The 21579-nt window shown below is 53.3% G+C and overlaps 1 protein-coding gene across 5 annotated transcripts in view; it reads right to left on the reverse strand.

Annotated features, from left to right (window-relative positions):
- Nucleotides 1-21021, reverse strand: part of ADAP2 (ArfGAP with dual PH domains 2) — a 28424-nt gene extending 7403 nt beyond the window's left edge. For 2 of the 5 annotated variants that reach the window (XM_079798586.1, XM_079798584.1), the window contains exons 1-8: nt 19319-20139; nt 18360-18490; nt 16605-16696; nt 11818-11897; nt 10835-10947; nt 6261-6407; nt 3649-3732; nt 881-943 (exon numbers count right to left, since the gene is read on the reverse strand). In XM_079798586.1, coding sequence (XP_079654712.1) covers nt 881-943; nt 3649-3732; nt 6261-6407; nt 10835-10947; nt 11818-11897; nt 16605-16696; nt 18360-18490; nt 19319-19412 — 804 coding nt within the window. In that variant the 5' untranslated portion in view covers nt 19413-20139. Of the gene's footprint in view, nt 1-880; nt 944-3648; nt 3733-6260; nt 6408-10834; nt 10948-11817; nt 11898-16604; nt 16697-18359; nt 18491-19318; nt 20141-20495 lie in introns of those variants that run through there. The other 3 variants (XM_079798587.1, XM_079798583.1, XM_079798585.1) reach the window with 3 other exon arrangements.
- Nucleotides 21022-21579: the final 558 nt, after the last annotated feature.

The following is a 21579-nucleotide window of genomic DNA, read 5'->3' on the forward strand; positions in this document are numbered from 1 at the left end:
GAGAATCATTGATTGGCTGCCTCCTGCACACCTCCCACTGGGGATCGAGCCCGCAACCCAGGCATGTGCCCTTGACCAGAATCGAACCCAGGCCCTTCAGTCCACAGGCGGACGCTCTATCCACTGAGCCAAACCAGGTAGGGCTTTCCCGGTAGTTTCAACAACCATCCTGGCAACATATCACACCTTAAAAAAAACAAAAAAAACCTTGGGATGCTGCCGCTTTGGGAGTGTTTTTAGGGGGCCCCTGCTTTTCCCTTCCTTTTCTCTTCTCCTCCTCCCATCCCCCTTTCTCTCCTCACGCCACCGCACCCACTCCAGCCAGACTTCTGACCTTGAGCCTCGCCCCACCAAGACGCTGTCTGGGTCTGAGATGCCCTCGGGCAGCAGGACCCTCCGCGCCTGGACCCTCGGTGGGAGGCAGCAGCCGCTGAGGGGTTGGGACTGGTTTGCAAATGGGAGCAGCGGCGGGGCTTGTGCTGGGAGGGGCGTGCCCACGTGCCAAGCGTGGTGCGCAGGTGTGTTTTCTCAGACTAACCTCTAGCCCCTGACTCCCGTGGACGGTCCCGGCAGGGCCCCAGCGCAGAGCACACCGTGTGGAAAAGGCAAAAGCTGACCCCCCAGGAGTCCCTTGCAGCGATGCAGGGACATTTAGGGGAGTTTAGGGGAAAGCAGTGGAGGGTGGTGTTGATAAGGAGGGAGGATGCCCAGGGAGAGGGAGAGGCACCTGCAGCAACACTGGCCAGCTGACCCCGTGGTCCTTGGCCCCAGGAACTCACACACATTGGTGTACTTCCTTCCTTGTCCCACTTCCCACGTTCTGCCCTACTGCCCGCTGGGCCGGAGTCCAGGAAAGCCCCCGGGGACCCCGAGAATGTACCTTTGGGCCAGTCTTTTCCATGAAGCCTTGTTTGAGGTAGTTCCTGGTGATGAGGGGCACGAGCTGGGGAAAAAGAGACACGTACTGACCCCCTGACTCACAGCCCGGGGGGTCGGGCTCCCCACTGGACTTGGCCGTGCCACAAAGGGGAAGTCTGGAATGGGGAAGGATGTGTGTGCTCGCGGCTCGCGGGGCTATATTTGGAACGTGGTATGGATGCAATATTAATATTTCAACAGAGGCAGATGTGTGCGGGGCTTCCCAACACATGAGTCTTGGTTTAAGAACTTGGTTTAGGGAATGCTCCGACCCTCCCAGGAGGTGGACACAGACAAGGCTCTGAGGAGACGCTCCTGTGAGGCTCTCCTATAGGTCTAGTGTGTATCAGGCTCTGGGAGCAATTCCCAGCCACCCCGTGAGGTGGGAGGTATTATCACTGTAATGGTACAGTGGTCAAGGGTACTCCCGAAGTCACCCTGCCGGGAGGATGGAGATCTGGGATTCACACCTAGGGCTGATGGACGCTAGACACACACACACACACACACGTGGTCCTCCTGTGACGCTAGAGGACAAACATACCACTCATCAGGCCCCTGGCCAAGACCTGGTCATGGGTGGGGATTCTGACACAGGGCCCCAAGGAGGGGACAGCAGAGTGGGAAAGTAGAGAAAGTTCTGGACTAGGAGTCAGGAGACTGGGTTCTAGCTCCAGTTCTGACCTCAACTAGCCCTGTTCCCCTGGTAAACCCTGCCTCCTCTCTGAGCCTGCTTCCCTCTCTGCAGTCAGGAGACCGGAGGGCGTGATCTTCCGGATCCCTTGCAGCTTGCCCTGCTACCTCAGAGACGCCTCCAGGGATTGATGCTGGAGCACAGGTCAACCTGGCAAGCCTAGGGCTTCCCACCACAGCCCAGCCCTCTGAGGCCAGGGGGCGGGGGGGGGGGAGGGGGGGAGAACTCCAGAGCTCCCGGGCAAAGGCAAAGAGGAAGTGAGGTCTGGGGAATAGGAATAGGAAGTCTGAAAGGGGGAAAATGGTGAGCCAAACCCAAAAATATAAACTATACAACTTCCCTTCCCCTAAAACATATCCTATAGACTTTAATTCCTTCATTTGCAGAAAGAAACAGAGTCCCTTCTGCCCAACAGTCTGAACCTGAGCCGAGGCAGGGCTAGTCTAGGCCGAGGGAAACACCTCGAAGGAGGACAGGCCCGTGGATGGAGTACTGTTCGCTGTACCTCGGATGCCTTGGCTCCCCTGATTCTCACAATAGCCCTGGAGGCAGATGAGCAGGTGACAGCTGAGCAGGCGGAGGCTCAGAGCGGTAAGGGGCCTTGCCCTAGGTAACACAGCTTCCCTGGCTTCAGTCCATGAATCCTTAGCACAGGACCAAAACTCCACGAGGACATCCGGGCTCCTGGCATCTGGATGCCTCAGCGACGGCCCAGGGCCTCACACAGACATAGAGGAGGAAAGGCAGGGGGGAGATGGGCACAGAGGGGTAATGATGGCAGATGAGGGAGGCAAGAGGACATGGAGGATGTTGGCCAACGACCAATTTCCTCTGCAGAGGTCAGCAAAGTCGAGCACCAGCTCAGATCCAGGCGGCCGGCTGAGCATCTGCACTTTGCCCTCCCTGCTCTCCAGTCAGCAACCAGCACCCCAGCACCCTGCCCCCAGGAATGTGCGCTCGCCAGTTCTGGGTGCTGACTCTGCAGACCCGGAGCACCCTGACCCAGGCGGCTGGGGCCGCTTTCAGAGGGTTACCATCTCGGTGCATCACTGGGCCTGGAGTGGACCCCCATCCCAGGCACTCGGCTCCCTGAAAACTTTGGAATTAAGGAGCATTTAGGTTTTCAAGGAGGACCTAACAGTTTGGAATAAGACAGCCCCATCACTTACAAAATCCTCTTAGAGTAGGGCCTAAACTAAACACCGGATCATAGCGCCACAAAGCTGGAAGGGATCCTGAAGACGACCTAGATGAAGTGCCATCTTGCAGATCTGGAAACAGGTCTGCAGAGAGGTGGTGTGACCCATACGGGTCACCCAGCAGGTCAGCCACAGAGCATCCATGAGAGCCCAGGCCTCCTGGCTCCAGGCAGCACCCTCTGCCCCACACTGCCCGCTTCCCCAGCCAAGCCTGAGAGAGGTACATGGATGCCCCAGACGTCTGGAGACTATCAACATGAAGTTCAAAGGCTCACCATCTCCTGGGCCATGAAAAGCAGATGTTCCTGCTAGAATTGTAATGGGGAACTGCCTTCACGAGACCAGAATATGAAGGGCAAAGGGCACGTGAGCGTGGGAAGAGCACATTTGATTACCCACTTGACCTTCCTGGGACTCAGTTTCTCATCAGCAAAATGGGAATAGCCACCCCACCCCCACCACCCCCCGCTCACTGCCTGCTACAGGATTAGGAGATAAAAGGGGCTCTAAAGCACTTTGTAAGCAGTGTGGTAGGGATCGTGTGCGCCTTGTAGAGGGAGAATGGGTCAGGAAGAAATGCCCAATCCTGAGCCCTTTGACACCCGAAGGGGAGAGCCTGGCCTGCCTTTCGGAGGCCGCCTTGCTACGGGTGAGGCCCTCACCCCCAGCCTCCCCAGGAGAAAGCCTTTGGTTTCCCTCGGAGGTGCCCACCCCCACGTCTCAAGGTCTTGCCTACAAACCAACCTAGTCTGGCCTCGGAGTGTCTTCGAGGTCAGCAGACAAGGAGAGGAGGTGGCAGAGAGGAGACTCGGAAGTTGGGGTCCACTGTTAGCTCACCTCAGACTCGGGGAGCTCAGGAAGGGCCGCCTTTAGGTACTGCAGACGGGCTGCGCGGAGGGCGTTGAACCAGTCCACTATCTCCTGCAGAGAAAAAGGCGAAGGACAATCGGACAGCCGGTGAGATGGGGGGTCGGGGGGCTGGGCTGAGAGTGGCGGCAGGAAGCTAGCAAGGTTTTCAGGTCTGTGCACGGGTCTTCCACGCACACACATTCCCCCAGTTCCACTGAGGGGCCTGTGGGCTGATCACAGGCGGCTGGGGGAACAACACCAGAGCCCGGGGGGCAGGGCTGGGGGGTGCTCACCTGAGCAAGTGGGAAGCCAGTGGCAGGGAGGTCTGGAGCCGTGGGAAAGGCCCCAGGTGAGCTGCATGCGAGTTACGAGTTACGCAATGGCCTAGGACAGTCCTTGACATTTTCTCACGTGTGTACGAGTCACCTGAGGATCTTGTTACGGGGCAGATGTGGGTGCAGTGGGTTGGGGTGGGGCCTGAGAGTCTGCATTCCTCGCAATCAGCGATGTGATGCTGGTCAGCAGGACACACTTTGGGGAGCAGGAGTTCTCACTCAGACGTCAAAGACCGGTTTTCGGGTGGGGGCATGGGCACCTGGGGGTGCTCCTCCACTGGGGGTGTTCATTGCTTGGAGGGCAGCGTAGGCCGAAGCCGCTGGGACCTTCTGCTATCACTCCGGGAGAACGCATCCCTCAGCCGTGCGGGCACCGTCACCTCTCACCAGGTGGACAGCTCATCCAGCCGGCTCTGCCCCTGCTCTGCTGCTCCCCGATCGGTCCTCCCCGCCCGCAGCCAGGGTGGTTTTCACTTTGCAAGTCTATTGAGTCCAAGATCGCGTCCCCCCCATGACCCTCACGAAGAAAACCTGAGCTCTTTGGTCTGACTGACTTTGCCCTCCGAGTTCCTTCCGTACAAAGCCATTTGCAACCTCCTCACATTCTGCTCGCTCCTCCTGGAACTCTGTGCCTCACCCACCTCGCTCCCCTCACCCACGCACACGTATGGCCTAGGACATTCTACTCATCCTGAAGGTGAGTTTAGACGTTGACATAGATTTCTGCTCAGCCCAAGCCCTGCCTCTCTGAGAACTGCCCCACTCGTTCTCACCCACCCACCGCCCAGCCACAGCTGCTGCTGTGATCCCGCCCCTTCTTGGCCACAGGGCTGGACCAGGGCTGGACCAAGGCTGGACGGGGCTTACGAAATCCTTTCTCCCAGGAATGTGGAGTTGGGAGGCAGAAAGACTTGCTCAGGTAGCTGCAGTGCCGCACTTTGATGTAACTGGGTGACTGAGTCATTCATTTGAATAGGATTTCCAAGGAATGAAACCTAGTTACCCTTTGTTTCTCACGGGTTTGTTCCGAGTTCTGAGCTCTCTGGTCCTGGGAGTTACCAACCTTTGTGTGTCTCGGGCCCTGAGGGAATGGGCCCGGCCCGGGAGAGACCCAGCCTACGCCTTCCCTTTGGAAGGTCTCTCCAATCACAAGCTGCCGACCTTGGGGCCAAATCCAACATGCATGCATTCGAGTTTGTTTGGCTCCTGAAGTTTTGTTTGTTTGTCTCAATCCTCTGTACAGGTTTTCCTGTTTGCCACAGCCTCACAGCTAGCTGTCCACTTCACTTTCAGATCACCCACCTGGCTCCTGCTGGCGTGACTTTGCGGCCCATCTCATGGAGAAACTGGGGTAATCAAGGGAAAGAGCAGAATGGCCAGACCTAGGTTGTCAGATGCTCTACAATAGGGCAAATGGGAAGGAGTCGGGCACCATAAATGTCAGAGACCTCGGGCACCTCAGCAAAAGTCCTCGTAGCAGTGATTGGCACAGGGGGGTGACCACCGGTGTCCAGCCAGTCTGAGCAACAGCAGAGAGCCCACCTTGGACTGAATGAGAGCCAGGGTCTGATTTCCTGGACCTTTTCACGTAGTGCTTCTCAAACTTTAATATGTATGAGGATCACCTGCGGATCCTATTAAAATGCAATTTCTGCCAGGCCGGCGTGGTTCAGTGGTTGAGCGTCAACCTATGAACCAGGAGGTCATGGTTTGATTCCTGGTCAGGGCACATGCCCGGGTTGCGGGCTTGATTCCCAATGTGGGGCATACAGGAGGCAGCTGATCAATAATTCTCTCTCATCATTGATGTTTCTCTCTCTCTCTCTCTCCCTCTCCCTTCCTCTCTGAAATCAATAAAAATATAAAAATATTTTAAATAAAATGCAGTTTCTAATTGAGTAGGTCCAGGGTGGGCCTACACGTCGAGAAGCAAGGCCCCAGCGTGCACTGCTGCCTGATCTTCTCTCCATTCCTCCCTCCATAGTCAGGATCTCTGGTGCCACCTGGACTCGCCATCCCCGGGCATCGTCCTTCTGCTGACTGGACCCCCCTTGGTGGATGTGAACTGCCCAGGCACACCCACTTTACGTGTCAGGCTCCTCTCTCTGATCTCACCCTGCCTTCCTCACACCTCTATCTCTGACCAGAAAGTGACGATAGATTTAGGCAAACAGTAGCTGCAAATCTCAAGCGGGTTCGTCGCTGGGCCTGCAGAGCCATGGGGTGCCGAGCTGGAGGCCGGCACGGCGAGGCCAGGCAGCTCACCTTGCCGCTTTCGTGATACACAAACAGGTTCCTGATGTGGCCCTCTCTCCGGTAGGTGATCTGCAGCCCGTGGGGGTTCCCTATCTTCTCCGTCTGGAAGGTGGCATTCAAGTCCTTGAGGTGGATGACAGCTTTGGGGCTTTTACCCTGAAAGAGAGGGAATGGATACTCAAGATGCCAACAGACAGTCTGCAGGCAGTCGTCTTATCTCCGTCGCCAAGGCCTCAAGCAGACCGATAAACAACTTGTAACTTTCCATGGGCTTTCCATGTTCTTGCTCTGACATTAAGACACACGTATTCTCCTGCTGTCCTGTATTCAGCCATCCCACCATCCTGCTCACTCAGACTGGCCTCTCGAGTTGGAATGGGGCTTGGAAAGGCTTTAACGCAGGACTTTTCAAAATTTTAGCCATGGACGTTTTTCAAAAGCAAGTCATCTGTGGAAGCCACCCAATAAAATAAAGCAGATAAAAGCAGATGTGGGGTTCTCGCTGGTCTCAGGGTTCTGAAACAGTTCCATCACTGATTCATGCTGAGCAGGGAAGAGGAAAGAGTGCTTTCCTTCAAAATCGGTAAGAGAGAAAAATTATAACAAACACTGTGGAGCTGTGGGAGCCATTAACCCATGCACCTATTACATTTAAATAAAAATAGCCTTGGCTGGTTTGCTCAGTGGATAGAGTGTTGGTCTGTGGACTAAAGGGTCCCGGATTCAATTCTGGTCAAGGGCACATGCCCAGGTTGTGGGCTTGATCCCCAGTAGGGAGCATGCAGGAAGGAGGCAGCTGATCAATGATTCTCATCATTGATGTTTCTATCTCTCACCCTCTACCCTTCCTCTCTGAAATCAATAAAAATATTTTTTAAAAGACAAGAAAAAAAAATAAAATAAAACTTCAGTTCCTTACTCAGCCCCATTTCAAATGCTCAAGTAGCCAGCCACTCGAGGCCAGTGGCTAGGGTATTTTGTTGTTGTTGTTAATTCTCACCCAAGAACATTTCCCCATTGATTTTTAGAGAGAATGGAAGGGAGGGGGAGCAACAGAGAGACAGAGAGAAACATCGATGTGAGAGAGATACATCGTTTGGTTGCCTCCCATACACGGCCCCAGGATGGAGCCTGCAACCAAGCTATGTGCCCTTGACCAGGAATCGAACCCAGGACCCTTCAGTCCACAGGCCAACAATCTATCCACTGAGCCAAACCAGCTAGGGCTGGTGGCTAGGGTATTGAACCGGGCAGGCATAGAACTGAAGAAAGTTCTATTGAACAGTCTTCTCTAGGGGGAAAGTTGGTCATATCTATTACAATGTTGAGTGTTCTGCTTTGACTCACAATTTTGCATCTAAGAATCCACCCCAAGGAAGTAATTGCATTTCTGTGCAAACACGCATGCCAAAAGATGCTTATTGCCAGTTACTTACTGGTATACCAGCAGAAAAAGAAGTGTTTTACATATACATTAAATAATTCAGTCATGGTACATCCACACAATGAAATGCCACAAACATTTTAAAAAGATGAATTTAGCCCTCGCCAGTTTGGCTCAGTGGATAGAGCCTCCGCCTGCAGACTGAAGGGTCCTAGGTTCAATTCCATTCAAGGGCACATGCCCCGGTTGCTGGCTCAATCCCCAGTAGGGGGCGTGCAGGAGGCAGCCAATCCATGATTCTCTCTCATCATTGATGTTTCTATCTCCCTCTCCCTCTCCCTTTCTCTCTGAAATCAATAAAAATATATTTTAAAAAATAAAATAAAAAGACTAATTTAGATCAATATTACTAATATGAAAAAATGCCCATGATATCCATGAGAAACACCAAGTCCCAAAACAGGATGCATAGTAGGAACCTACTAAAACAAAGAAGGGTTTCCCTTCCCCCCATTCCCACTAACACCTGACAATGCCAATTTTTAACATTTTTGCCAATATGATGGACTTGAAATTGGGCCTCACTGTTTTCATTTAATCAGCTATATTGAGGTATAATTGATAAACAAAAACTGGTACTTTTTTTTAAGAGTACAGTTTGATTTTTGACAAGCATATATTCCCTTGTAACCACTACCACAATCAAGATATTCAACATCACTGTCACCCCAAAAGTTTCCTCTGCCCCTTTACAGAAAATCCCCATCCACCCCACCTCAACACCAGGCAATCACTTACCTACTTTCTATTGATATAGAGTAGTTTTGCTTGTTGCAAAATTTCATATACATGGAATTATGTAGTACATACTCCTATATGAGGCTTCTTTTGCTCAGAATAATATTTTTAGATTAATCCACCTTATTGCATCTTTTAGTACCTTGTCCCCCTGTATTGCTGAGTAACATTCCATTCTATGGATGTATTACAATTTGTTTATTCATTCAGCTGTGGATGGACATTTGGGTTCTTTCCAGGTTTTGGCTATTATAAATAAAGCTTCTATAAACATTTTTTTGACATAAGTTTTTGTTCCTCTTCAGTAAATACCCAGAAGTGGAATGACTTGGTTATGTGGTTACGTATATATTTAACTTTATTTAAAATTGCCAATGCCCTAGCCCATTTGGCTCAGTGGATAGAGCGTCGACCTGCAGACTGAAAGGTCCCAGGTTCAATTCTGGTCTAGGACACATGCAGGGGTGTGGACTCAATCCCCAGTGGGGGGCATGCAGGAGGCAGCCGGTCAATGATTCTCTCTCATCATTGATGTTTCTGTCTCTCTCTCTCCTTCTTCCTTCCTCTCTGAAATTAATTAAAAATATATATATATTTTTTAATATATTTTATTGATTTTTACAGAGAGGAAGGGAGAGGGATAGAGAGTTAGAAACATCGATGAGAGAGGAACATCGATCAGCTGCCTCCTGCACACCCCCTACTGGGTATGTGCCCACAACCAAGGTACATGCCCTTGACCGTAATTGAACCTGGGACCCTTGAGTCTGCAGGCCGTCGCTCTCTCCACTGAGCCAAACCAGTTAGGGCAATAAAAATATATTTTTTTAAAATAAAAATTGCCAAATTGTTTTCCAAAGAGGTTGTATTATTTATGGATGAGAGTTTCGGTTTCTCCACATCCTCGCCAATACCTGGTGTTGTCAGGCTGTTTAATTTTAGCCATTATGGTGGGTGTGCAGCATCTCATTGTGGTTTTGGTCTGCATTTCCCTGACTGCCAGAGACATCGAGCGTCTCTTCTTACCCCTTACGAGGCCTTCCGGTTTCCTCTTCTGTAAAAGGCCAGTCCATTTCCTTTGCCATTTTTCTAATGGATTGTCTTTTTCTTCTTGATTTGTAGGTTGTTGTTGTTTTAAAAATATGTTCTGAGTATCAACATTTTGTTATGCTGGGATATCTTTTGAGTTTCCCTTTCTTTACACTTTATTTACTTTCTTGTATCAACCCAATTTTTACATAAAAATGAGCTACCTTTATAAATTAAAATTTTTCCTTTTTTGGGAAAGAAATTAAAAAGACCAGAGGCAACTTGTGTTATTTTTAGACTGTTTTAGACTAAACAGGCTTAGGACTGAGAGAAGGATCCACTTTTCCCAACCAAAAATGAGACTCTCCAGGAGACCAACCCCCAGAGGCTGCTGGGGTTCAGTGGCCCCCCCTAACTCTGCTCCACTTTCTCTTCCTGCCTCTTGTGCCTGCAACATTTTTCAGGACTTTAAACTGAAGACTAATAAGAAACCCTACTCTTGCCCTAGCTGGTTTGGCTCAGTGGATAGAGCATAGGCCTGCAGACTGAAGGGTCCCAGGTTCAATTCCAATCAAGGGCACATGTCTGGTTGCAGATTCGATCCCCAGTAGGGGGTGTGCAGGAGGTAGCCAATCAATGATTCTCTCTCATGATTGATGTTTCTTTCTCTCTCCCCCGCTCCCTCTCTGAAATCAATAAAAAGATATTAAAAAAGAGAAAAAGAAAAGAAATCCCTACTCTCACTTGGAGGATAAATACTCTTCATCCCTCACCATTTTTCACTTGGCCCTAGACTGCGGCCATGCATCGCACAGGTCCACCTAGGAAAGCCACGGTGGAAATACACAATCATTCCTACATGTAGGAAACTCAGCAAGGTGAAGGCCAAGTGCTCGGAGCCTTCTGTAGGCCGCTCCCTCACAGTCTCGTCTATTTCACTTCTTAGCACTTCCTGCCACCTGCTATATCATATGCTGATGTATGTTTGATCACCACCTGTCTCCTTCCATTAGCATGAAAGCTCCGAGAGAAGAGGAGCTTTGTTTAGTTCACTGCTGTGTCCCCAGTGCCTACAATAATGCCTAGCATATAGTAGGTGCTCAATAAACACTCCTGGCGTGTATGAATGAAGTCAAATCAAGTGATCATCAGAGGCTTCCTCATGGACCAGTCTAAGCTTATTCTACGTGAACAGAAGGTGTTTTGTAGTGGGCTGGACCGATTGTATTACCAAGGGAAAATGGGATGTGGGGCCTGACTGTCCGTGGCTGAGACCACCCACAAGACAAGTCACTATTGATTGAAGAGCAGACCTCGGTGGGGTGAGAGCCCAGTGCTCAGGAGGGGACCCCTCCCGGGTCTGGCCTCTTACCTGTTCCTTAGTGTAGTACTTCAGAAGGCCTTCTCTGGCCAACAGGACAAATCTCCTTCTCAGGAACTGCGCGTTGTCCCTTCCCCGCTTCCACAGGAACCCCTCCCGGTTACCTTAGGCACGAGGATGACAAAGAGTGAACACCCGCAGCCTCAACAAACAAGCAGCTCCCAATCCTCGTAGGGTCTCGGGGTACAATGAACCGCCCACCTGCTGCTAAAATGTCTCAAATCTAACCAACTTGGCTATTTTGGATGCAGGACACGGGGGTCCCATCTGGGGCCAAATTTCCAATGTTCTTCCTTGGCTAAGTCTTAAGAAGACACAGTAGACCCTGAAGGAGGCCAAGTACTGAGAAACCGTACTGGTGATTCCCCGCGGACATCAGCGCAGGGGCACGCCCCGGAGGGCAGGAATAATGCACGCCCCCCCACCCCCCCCGCCCGGCACCTGCCGGCTGAGGAACACCAGGTGCTCCTGGTAGCTAGGAGGGCGGAGCACTGGCGGCCTCCGATCCTCACAGAGTGGTTTTGTGCACTTGGCTCTCCGGGTCAGTGTCAGCCATGGTCCAGGGCCACCGATGCACCAGGGCATGAAGGAGGGTGACCTCCAACCCACGCACCTGGCCAAGCCTGTGCCACACCAGGGGCTACAGTAGCCAGGCGCAGGGGTGTGTTCCTGATGGGCGAGCCTTCCTGCAACTTACAGGAAGACTCTACACCCTTGCGGCCCGTCCATTCAGACCACAAACCCCACCAACTGCTGTGTCCTGTCCAAACATGCTTCCTGTCCACTCAGACCACAAACCCCACCAACTGCTGTGTTGCCATTTCAGAGCCAGTGGAACCCAGGCCCGGGCCTCTGTGGCCAGAGGGAGGGCAGCAGATATCTCTCGGTTGGACCTTGCTCCTAAGAATCGGGCGCTTTGTTTTCTAGAACTCGCTGCAACAGAGACCTCAACGGGTGATGAAAATTAACTGTACCTGAGAGTGAGATGGTTTTCCCATCAGCCATAAATTCCTGTCTCTCATACTTAGCTCGAATCCACTGTTCCTTTAAGACCCTAAAAAGAGAGAACCTCTGGTCAGCCATGTCTGCTGCGTGCTCTGCCCACGGTAACTGTCTGAGGCCCCGCGGCGGGAGGCGGGAGCATCACACAGCGGCCTCCCTGGCTGCTCAGGCTGCCAGGGCTTCTCAGCCCGGGTACTGTTCACCCTTGGGGCTGGGCAACCCTGCTGTGGGGACTGTCCTGTGCTCTGCAGGATGTTTGCCAGCATCTCTGGCTTCTACCTCCTGGATGCCAGTAGCCCTCCCTCCCCAGTGATACCCAGACATGTTTTCAGACATTGCCAGTGTCTCCTGGGGGAAATATGTCCCCCAGGGGGCTGTACGAAAACCTCTGGGCTATTCCGACGCCAGCCCAGCCCTCCAAGTCAGCAAGACCGACACCAGCTCCTCTGGATCGGCTACACTGCCGCCTCCACTGCATGATCCCAGCTTAAGGCCAGGAGGCCAGGAGCCTCCCCCTGGGCCTGCCCGTAAACTGGGGGCATGCCACACCGGACGGAGCAGTGGTCTTGGAGTCTAACCATCTGGGATCTGGTCCCACTCGACCATCTATCCACTGTGTGATCAAGAACAAGATACTCATACCACATGATCTCACTCATCTATGGATAATAAAGAAAATTATAAGCTGTTGAACAAAAAGATAGATACAGAGACAGTAAAGCAGAAGGTCAAATTACAGCGGGAAGGTTAGGGAGAGGTGGGGGAGATAAGAGATCAACCGAAGGACTTGTATGCAAGCATATAAGCATAACCAATGGACACAAAACTCTGGGGGGTGAGGGCATGTATGGGAGTGGGGGGGGGGCAATGGTAAGATATGTACACATATAATACCTTAATTAAAAAATGGAAGGAAAAAAAAAAGAACAAGATACTCGCCATAACCGGTTTGGCTCAGTGGATAGAGCGTCGGCCTGCGGACTCAAGGGTCCCAGGTTCAATTCCGGTCAAGGGCATGTACCTTGGTTGCGGGCACATCCCCAGTAGGGGGTGTGCAAGAGGCAGCTGATTGATGTTTCTCTCTCATGGATGTTTCTAACTCTCTATCCCTCTCCCTTCCTCTCTGTAAAAAATCAATAAAATATATATTTTTTAAAAAGATTACATAACTTATATATATAAAAAAAAGAACAAGATACTCAACTCCTCTGAACTTGGGGAATATGCCAATAATATTATACCTACCGACCCCTTAGGGCAGCTTTAAATGTATATAAAGGGCGTAGAACCATGCTGGCACAGAGTGGGTGCTTAACGTTAGTCCCATCAGGTACTGTCTTCCATGACCTGCAGAAAACCACGCAGCCAAAAGGAGCCTTAATTCAATCCGTTGGTGCTCGCTCACAATTTCCAGGTATATGTTCCAAGGGTTGTTTTGTGTGCGTTTGGTTTTTTAAATATATTTGTATTGATTTCAGAGTGGAAGGAAGAGGGAGAGAGAGAAACACCAATGATGAGAGAGAATTATTGATCGGCTGCCTCCTGCACGCCCCACACTGGAGATTGAGCCCACAACCCAGGCATGTGCTCTGACCGGGAATCAAACCATGACCTCCTGGTTCATAGGTCGACATTTAACCACTGAGCCACGCCAGCTGGGCCCAAGGTTTATATGACCTTATCCCCACAACCACAGGGAATGGGCTAGAGCTGGGCACCTGGCCCAACTGGTCAATCAGAGCTCTGCCCAGGGCTGTGTGGACCAAAAGGAGCAAGACTGAGAAGGGGGGGGGGGGTGAGTTAGAAGCACTCTCTGGGATCCAACTGGGAGCTGAAGCTGAGACCTAGACGTGGTCTTGCTCCAGCTGCGTGAAAGAAGCCCAGCTGAGAGATAGCAGCAGGCCTGAGAGCCAGAGAGGCTCTGAGAGGCCTGCTGGTGCTTGTCCTGGCTTGTCCTTCCTGGGGTGGCTCCACCTCTGTCCTCCCTGCAGCCTGATCCCCAGGACCCATAGCATCTAGTTTCTAAGCTGGTTTAAACTGGGTTTCTGTCACTTACAATCAAGAGTCCTATCTAGCTTTTCGGCGTTTGCCTTGGAGGAGGCTTCAATGCAACTTTCTTCAGTTGTTCCAAATCTGGGTTCACCTGACAGACACCAGCCACCTCCATCAGGCTGCCCAAGTTGGACCCCAAGGAGATCAAAGTCATATATCGGAGGTGCAGCGATGGGGAAGTCAGTGCCACCTCCGCCCTGGCCCCCAAGATCAGCCCCCTGGGTCCATCTCCAGAAAAGACTGATGAGGGCATTGCCACAGCAGCCTCTGGCAGCGACTGGAAGGGTCAGAGGATCACAGTGAAACTGTGTCCATTCAGGGCAGACAGGCCCACATCTAGGGCCTCTGCCCTGATCATCAAAGCCTCAAAGAACCACCAGGAGCAGAAAGAAGAAACACTGAGCACAGCGGAAATACCACTTTTGATGAGACCGTCAACATTGCCCGAAGATGTGGCACCGACCTTTTTAGCTAGAGAACTCTCCTGAACCATTAAAGAGATCCTGGGGACTGCCCTGTCTGCGGGCTGCAATGCTATTGGCCACCACCCTCATGACATCATAGATGACATCAACAGCGGTGCCGAGGAATGCCTAGCCAGTTAAGAACTACAAAGGGAAATATTTCAATTAAAGATCATATGACGACAACAACAACCAAGAGTCCTACCTACTGCACAATCCTCACCCAGGACATGGAGGAACCCTGAGCCACAGGATCAGAGCTGGGAGAGACTATGGGGACTGAGGCCCCAGTCCTGGTGCTGGAAGTGGGGAGTTTAGAGGACTTTTGGGATAGGAGGGAAGAGGCCACTAGTATTCAGCTAAAGGGGGTTAAAGCACAGGCCTGTTGTTGGAGTCATGACAAGTGGTGTCTGTGTAGCACGGGCAGAAGGCCTAGCACATAGTAGGTGCTCACCAGCTGCTCGTTCCCTTCCCCTTGGAGCCAAGGGCTGAGCGGCAGAGATGAGGCAAGATGATCAGGCCCTCAGGCTGACTCATCCCTCTGCGGGGCCAGGCACTAGGCAGCATTCTGAAGCTGACACCGAGAAATGGATTAAAACTCGCATTTCAGCCCAGCCGGTGTGGGATGGCTACGTGGTTGAACCAGGAGGTCACGGTTCGATTCCCGGTCAGGGCATATGCCAGGGTTGCCGGTTCAATCCCCAGTGTGGGGTGTGCAGGAGGCAGCCAATCAATGATTCTCTCTCATCACTGATGTTCTATCTCTCTCTCTCTTCCTTCCTCTTTTAAGTCAATAAAACTATATTTAAAAAAACAAACAAACTAGCACTTCAGGTGGCTTATGAGATGTTTACATAAAGTACCTCATTTAATCCACCACGATGCTCTGATGCAGGCATCATTGTCCAGATTTCAGAGGTGAGGATGCCACGAGTCAGAGAGGTTTGGCAACTTGTCCACCTTCTCACAGCCGGGTCATGGTAGACTCGGAAACAGAACTGAGGTCTCCCGAGTCCACAGCTGTGCCTCCCCAGGCGCTGGGAAATCGCAGGACCCCAGGGATGGTTGTGTAGTTTGTGCCTTGACCTAAAGCATCCTGCTGTGAGGCTAGAGGACAATGTAGCTGAAATGCAGCCGGCTTCCTGCAAGCCATGTCCCCATGAGGTTGTGTCTGCTCAGAGGGACAGACACACCCATTGACGCAGGTGCTGTCTAGCAGCCCTGACGGCGGGGTTGGGTCCCTGGGAGAGAGGTAGGCTCAGGCAGTCAATCTGCAGAGATCTGGGGTCACTAGGTACCAGTGTCCCACAGACCCTCGCCTCCAGGTCAACTGAACCCTCCTACTGCTTCACAGATACTCCCCCGACCTCCCCCCACCCTCATCGTATTGGATTTTCTCAATGTCATCATGGTTCAGTCACCCAGACCCTGGTATCAGATGGGCTAGTCCCAGCTTTGCCTCTACAAGCCTCAAGCTTTTCGTCTACATCATGGGGGTGATGACAGTGTTTATCTCATGGAGTTGTTGAGAGAATTCAACAAATGAATGCACATAATTATTTAGCACAGGGCCTGGTATATAGATAAAGCTCAATAAATACTAGCAGCTACTATTGTTTTTATGGTTAATATTTAGGGATCTGGGGCCCAGGCAGCTGCTTTGGGACAGTCCTAAGCGTAGCACTCCATAGGAAGTAGCTGAAATGCATTTATTCTATTAAAATACCAGTGTTTCGACCTATCTGGTTTGGCTCAGGGGTCCTGGGTTCAATTCCAGTCCAGGGCACATACCTCGGTTGCAGGCTTCATCCCCTGCCCTGGTCAGGGCACATGAGGGAGGCAACCAATCGATGTGTCTCTCTCACATCAATGTTTCTGTCTCTCCCCATCCCTTCCACTCTCTCTAAAAACCAATGGGAAAAAGTATCCTCAGGTGAGGATTAACAGAAAAATAAAATAAAATACCAGTGTTTCTCTTCTATTAAGTTAGCCACCACCTGTGAGAACATCAGAGGCAAATGGGGCAGATAATAGAGAAAATGCCCCCTTTCACAGCGATGGAAGCTGAGTCCCAGAGGGAGGAAATGACCACCCGAGCAATAAAGGCTTAAACTAGGTCTTATGTGTTCTCCATAACAGTACCAAACCCTTTCCTGGATCCACCTGCTGACCAGGTCCATGGGACGAGACCACCACAGGCAAAGACCCGGAGGTGGGGTTGGGACCAGGAATCGTGCACTCACAGGCAGTCGCTGGCCTGAGGGATGTAATAGAAAGCAGGGACTCTGGCTTCATACTTGGCCTTCGCACGGAGGTTCCCGTTGTGGGTCATAAACTGCAAAACAACAGCAACTTGATGGTAATATTAGAACTTGCAAAATATGAAATGAAACCATGGTCTACCCAGAAGGCCACTGTTCTCACTGGCTCCTACGCTGAGTCAGGAGACAGTCCTAGGGGAATTTGGCACTGCCCACCAGAACTAACCAAAATATAAAATACCAGCGTTTGCTAGAACAACGATGCCTCATAGAGGCAGAGTACACCACAGTTGGCACACTGGTTCGCTTGGTCCCCTTAACCATTTTCATATTACCATCTCCATTGTAGAGGCTCAGAGAGGTTAGGCGATTTACCCAAGGTAACACAGCTAGTAAGTGGAGAGTTGGGATTTGAACCCAGGCTTGTCTAACTCCCAAGGCTCATGTTCTTCCTCCTACCCCTGCACAGCTGGCCAGGACCCCCAGCAACAGTCCCCGCAAGTCCGCAGGCAGTACAGGTAGCTGGGAGACAGAAGTCAGTGCTGACCCCATAGAGTTCTAGAGCAGGATTATCACTGGGGCCCTTTGACACCTGAGAGACCCAGAGACACATGGGCCAAGAGTCAGCAACAGCAGTGGCATAGCTGGGGTGAGGGCGGAGTGGGAAGAAACATCAGGTTTTTAATAGGGGGAACCCTATTCTTCCCTCCCCTCCTCCCGCCATCCCCCAGGGGCCACTGAGCTGTATGACGGGATTTCCATGGGCTTTAGATCTTGGCAGAGCAGGGTTCTCATCCCAGCTGTGCCACCCATTCACGGAGGGACCCTCGGGCAGTACTTAACCCCTGAGCTTCAGGGATGGCACCTGCCAAGCTGGAGGAAATATAACGGCGGGGGGGGGGGGGGAGATAAGGCACAAACAAATAACCTTCGGGTTTCGGGTTTCAGTGCTGGGTTGCGGGCTTCCTGACCTTCTACGCTAGAATGTAAGCTCCATGCGGACAGATTTTTATCTTGCTCACCTTACTGCCCCAGCACATGGCAGGCATCCCGTAACTAGGTGTTGAGTGAATAAGTAAAGCATCTAGCCCAGGGGCCTAGCACAGTGCCTGGCACACAGCGGGCACTCAGAGACCGCGGGCACTCAGAGCCCGTGGGCCTGCTCCCCCAACAGTCCTGGAAATCCTCGGCCAACCAGCACGGGTTGGGACTGCCTGCTCTCAGGAGGTGTCCTGGCCAAACTGGTATTTCCCTCCAGGCTGAAGGCGTCCTCCATCACCACAGGTCAGCGGAGCCAAGCAGTCCCCTTCCTGGCTAGGGGGACTGGAGGGAGAGAACAGACTCAGGATTCTGGAACTGGGGTGCTTGCTTCCGTTCCAGTCCAGGACTCCAGCTAATGAGAACAGTCGCTGTTAACTGACTGGTACTTTGTACCCGCATTGAGCCTGCATTTAATCCTGGCAGCAGCCCTGTGAAGGGGGGTTGGTGGGGATGGGGGAGGGGAGGATGTCCCCCTAACACAGATATGGAAACTGAGGGTCCACAACGAGGGTTAAAAAACCAAGCTCAGGGCCTCCCCCTCCTAAGCAAACAAGTGAAGAAGCTAGGATCTGAACTCAGGGCCTCTGTCTGAGCCACAGCTCTGATAGGCTGTGTTTTCTCTCTGGGCCTTCGCGTCCTTCCCTGTAAAACCGGGGCGCCCTGCCCACCGCCTCCACCCCACGCCCCCCTGGCTACCTCCACAAGACTGTCGTCCCAGAAGTCCAGTCTCACGGACTTGACTTTGCTGATGTCCGGGAAGTTTCGGTGGACGCCGGAGCAGTGCAGGCAGATGAAGATGCCCAGCTTGTAAGAGGCCCAGTCGGGATCTGCGGGGCGAGAGGGGGGAGCCGGACTAGGTGGGGAGTTGGGCGAGGAAACCAGGGCTGGGCTGGGGGCCCCCCCGGGAGAGGCAGCGCTGGACCCCTGGGGCGATGCCCGCGCTGGGGAAGCCTTCTCTCCGGGGCCCCCAGAATGTGGGTGAACTCAGAATGCCAGCATGGAAACTGGTCCCCGCACCGGCCGTGGCCGTCAGATCTTGGAAGAGGAAGAGCTTGGAAGGAGCTCTGGGGGATCGGGGCGGGAGGCTGAGGCGCAGGACGCCCGGGGCCGAGAGGGGAGCGCGGTGCGAGGGCCGGCCCGGCGCCGGCAGGGGAGCCGCAGGTGGGAAGTCCGGCTCCCAGGCTGAGCCAGGACCCTCCTGCGGGGATCGGACACTTCCCCCCGGGCCCACCTCCGCGGTTTCGGAGGCTGCGGAGCCGGAAGGTGGGAAGACGGGGGCGTGTGGGGGAGGGGGCCTGCAGGGTCCGGGGCGCCGGAGCGGGCTGGGACCCCTCGGGTGTGGGATGTCATGGACGCAGGAGCGTATGGAAAGTGGCGTCAGGGGCCGAGGTCCGGGGAGGTGGGGTGTCTGGCCGGGAAGGCGGGTCAGGGCCCCGGGTCCGGGATCGGGGGTTGGGGTCCAGACGGGGAGGGTGAGAAGAGGGCGGGCGGGGTCCGCCTGGGAGATTCGCGCTCTGTGTCTGCGGGGAGCCTGGCTCCGGAGGTGCCACAGGGTCCAGCGGGGCCCGGGGCGGACCCGATCCGGGAGGGGTGAGGGTCTGGCGGCTGGGGTCCGCTCCGGTCCGGTCCGGTCCGGCTGCCCGCCGCGCCCTTACCCGCGGCCCCGCAGTCGGCGCAGTGCGCGTTGCCGGTGCCCGCCGCCCGCAGCAGCTCCAGCAGCCGCTTCTTGTTGCGCTCGCGGTCGCCCATGGCCGGCCCGGCGGGCGGGCTCAGCGGGGCTGCGCCGGGCGACCCTCGGACCCGCGGCCGCCCATGGCCAGTGCGCTCGCCGGGCAGGTGGAGAGGGACCAGGCCCCCGCGCCTCCAGCCCCGCCCCGCCCCGCCGTCCCGCTCCTCCCCGGGCGCGGGTGTCTCCGGGCTCCGCGGGCTCCGCTGCCGCCGAGGCGGGACCGGGCGAGGAGGGAGCCCAGCGCAGGGCTCGGAGTCCCACTGGCTCCAGACCAAATCCTGGCCGCCACCTGCTAGCTGGGCCCGCCTCTTCAACTCCTCTGGGCCTCCGTTTCCACCTCCGTAGACGGGAAATAAAGGCAAATGCCGCCTCGGGGCTCCTTGGGAAATCAAACAGGATCTAATTTCTGTTAAAGCCTTCTGCCGACATCCACTTAGAGCTTGAGAGACAGTCCAATGCCACCTCCTCAGGAAGCCCTCCTTGATTCCCGGCCTGGAGGAACCCCTCCGACTGGGGTCCTCCTAGAACACCATTCAGAGTCTGTCCATCCCTTTGGTCCCGAGCACCTTCTGTCTGCCTGGCATCAGGGACTCATATACTTATGTCAGTCCCTCCGCCCTCTGCCTGCTGTCAGTAGTTTTATTTCTGCATCTCACACAGCTCCTGGAAATAGTAACTACATATTTTTAGAAGCAATAAATGGTTGCATGACGGTTCACCAGGAAGTGTGGTTTCACCTACGTGGACACCCCTGAAGTATGGTGTGTGTTTTTTTAATGATTGAGAGAGAGAGCGATAAGGAGGGGGGAGGGGAGGGGGAGAGAGAGAAGAGAAACACCGATGGCTTGCCTCCCACACGTACCCCAACTTAGGATCAAACCCACCACCCTGGCACATCTGGACGAGGCTCCAACGAACTGAGCTGCTCGGCCAGGGCCCCCTGAACAGCTGTATTTGTGAAGTGTGGGCAGGGCCTAGGAGGCCTTGAATGTGGGCTTTTTATTAATCCCTGTTCCTGTCACTCTTTGACATTATCACGGGCTTCTGTCTGGTAGGACACACACCGCACACACGTGCCATCTCCCCTGTAGGTAAACACCCACCTGTCGTACGCATGTGGCTTAGCAACCGATGCCGCAGCTGACTTCCTTCATCCCCAATTCAACGCACGTGCGTACACATGCCCACCGGTATAATGGAAGGAATCCAGGCTTTTGAGTCTTGGCTCCATCACTCACTAGCTGTTTTTCTGAGCCTTAGACTCCAAACCTGTAAAATGAGGATGGCAAGATCTGCTTCACAGGGTCATCAAGATGTGCCCGTGCACGGCACACAAAGCCCTCAAAACACGTGGCTTCCCTGCCTCCCTGCCCCTCTGGCCAGCTCGTGGGATCGCCATCTGGAATGCTGGGTGTCATTTCTCATCTCCCCCAGCGGGGGGGAAGTCAAGCTCCAGGCCCTGGGAAAGGAGGGTCTTGACAGGGGGTCTGGGGGTGAGTGTCTCGCCCAGGAGCAGCTCCAGAGGAAGCAGTGAGAGAGCCCAGCGGGTCAGAGGGCACGGGGCTGTTTACCAAACAGGCCGCAAGATGATTCATTTCCGCTGCTTCAGATGAAAAAAGGGACAGAAATAAATCTCCCAGGAGAAAGATGGGAAAGGCATTCTAAGGTATGAAGGCTAGGGGAGGGGGGACGTAGGGGGCAACGAGGGGACAGGCTGAGGACAACACTTCTCAGCTACCAAACACCAGGGCAAAACTGAGGCTGGTGGTGGTTCCAGGGCACCCCAGCCCTCCAGGGCCTGCGCACTTCTTTCCCACTGAGCTGCTCTCTTCTTGGACCTTGAGTCTCACAGCCTCCTCCCTGGATGTCATCCCCTGGGGAAATGGAGCATCTCCTTCACGCCAAGGAGCCAGAGATGGAGAGGTCCCTTTCGTTTCCCCCTTTCCAATCCTTAATTCCAAGCCTTACGGTGGGATTTCAGGCATCCTCAGAGTACAGCAGGGAGAAGGTACTAGTGTTCGGTTTCTTTCTTTCCTTCTTTCTTATTCCGTGTTTTACAGAATTTCACACCATTTAGTTTTATTTTTTTTTAATATTTTTATTGATTTCAGAGAGGAAGGGAGAGGGAGAGAGAGATAGAGACATCAATGATGAGAGGGAATCATTGGTCAGCTGCCTCCTGCACGC

The sequence above is a fragment of the Cnephaeus nilssonii genome (assembly GCF_951640355.1).
Source record: "Cnephaeus nilssonii genome assembly, chromosome: 19".
NCBI classification, from domain to species: domain Eukaryota; kingdom Metazoa; phylum Chordata; class Mammalia; order Chiroptera; family Vespertilionidae; genus Cnephaeus; species Cnephaeus nilssonii.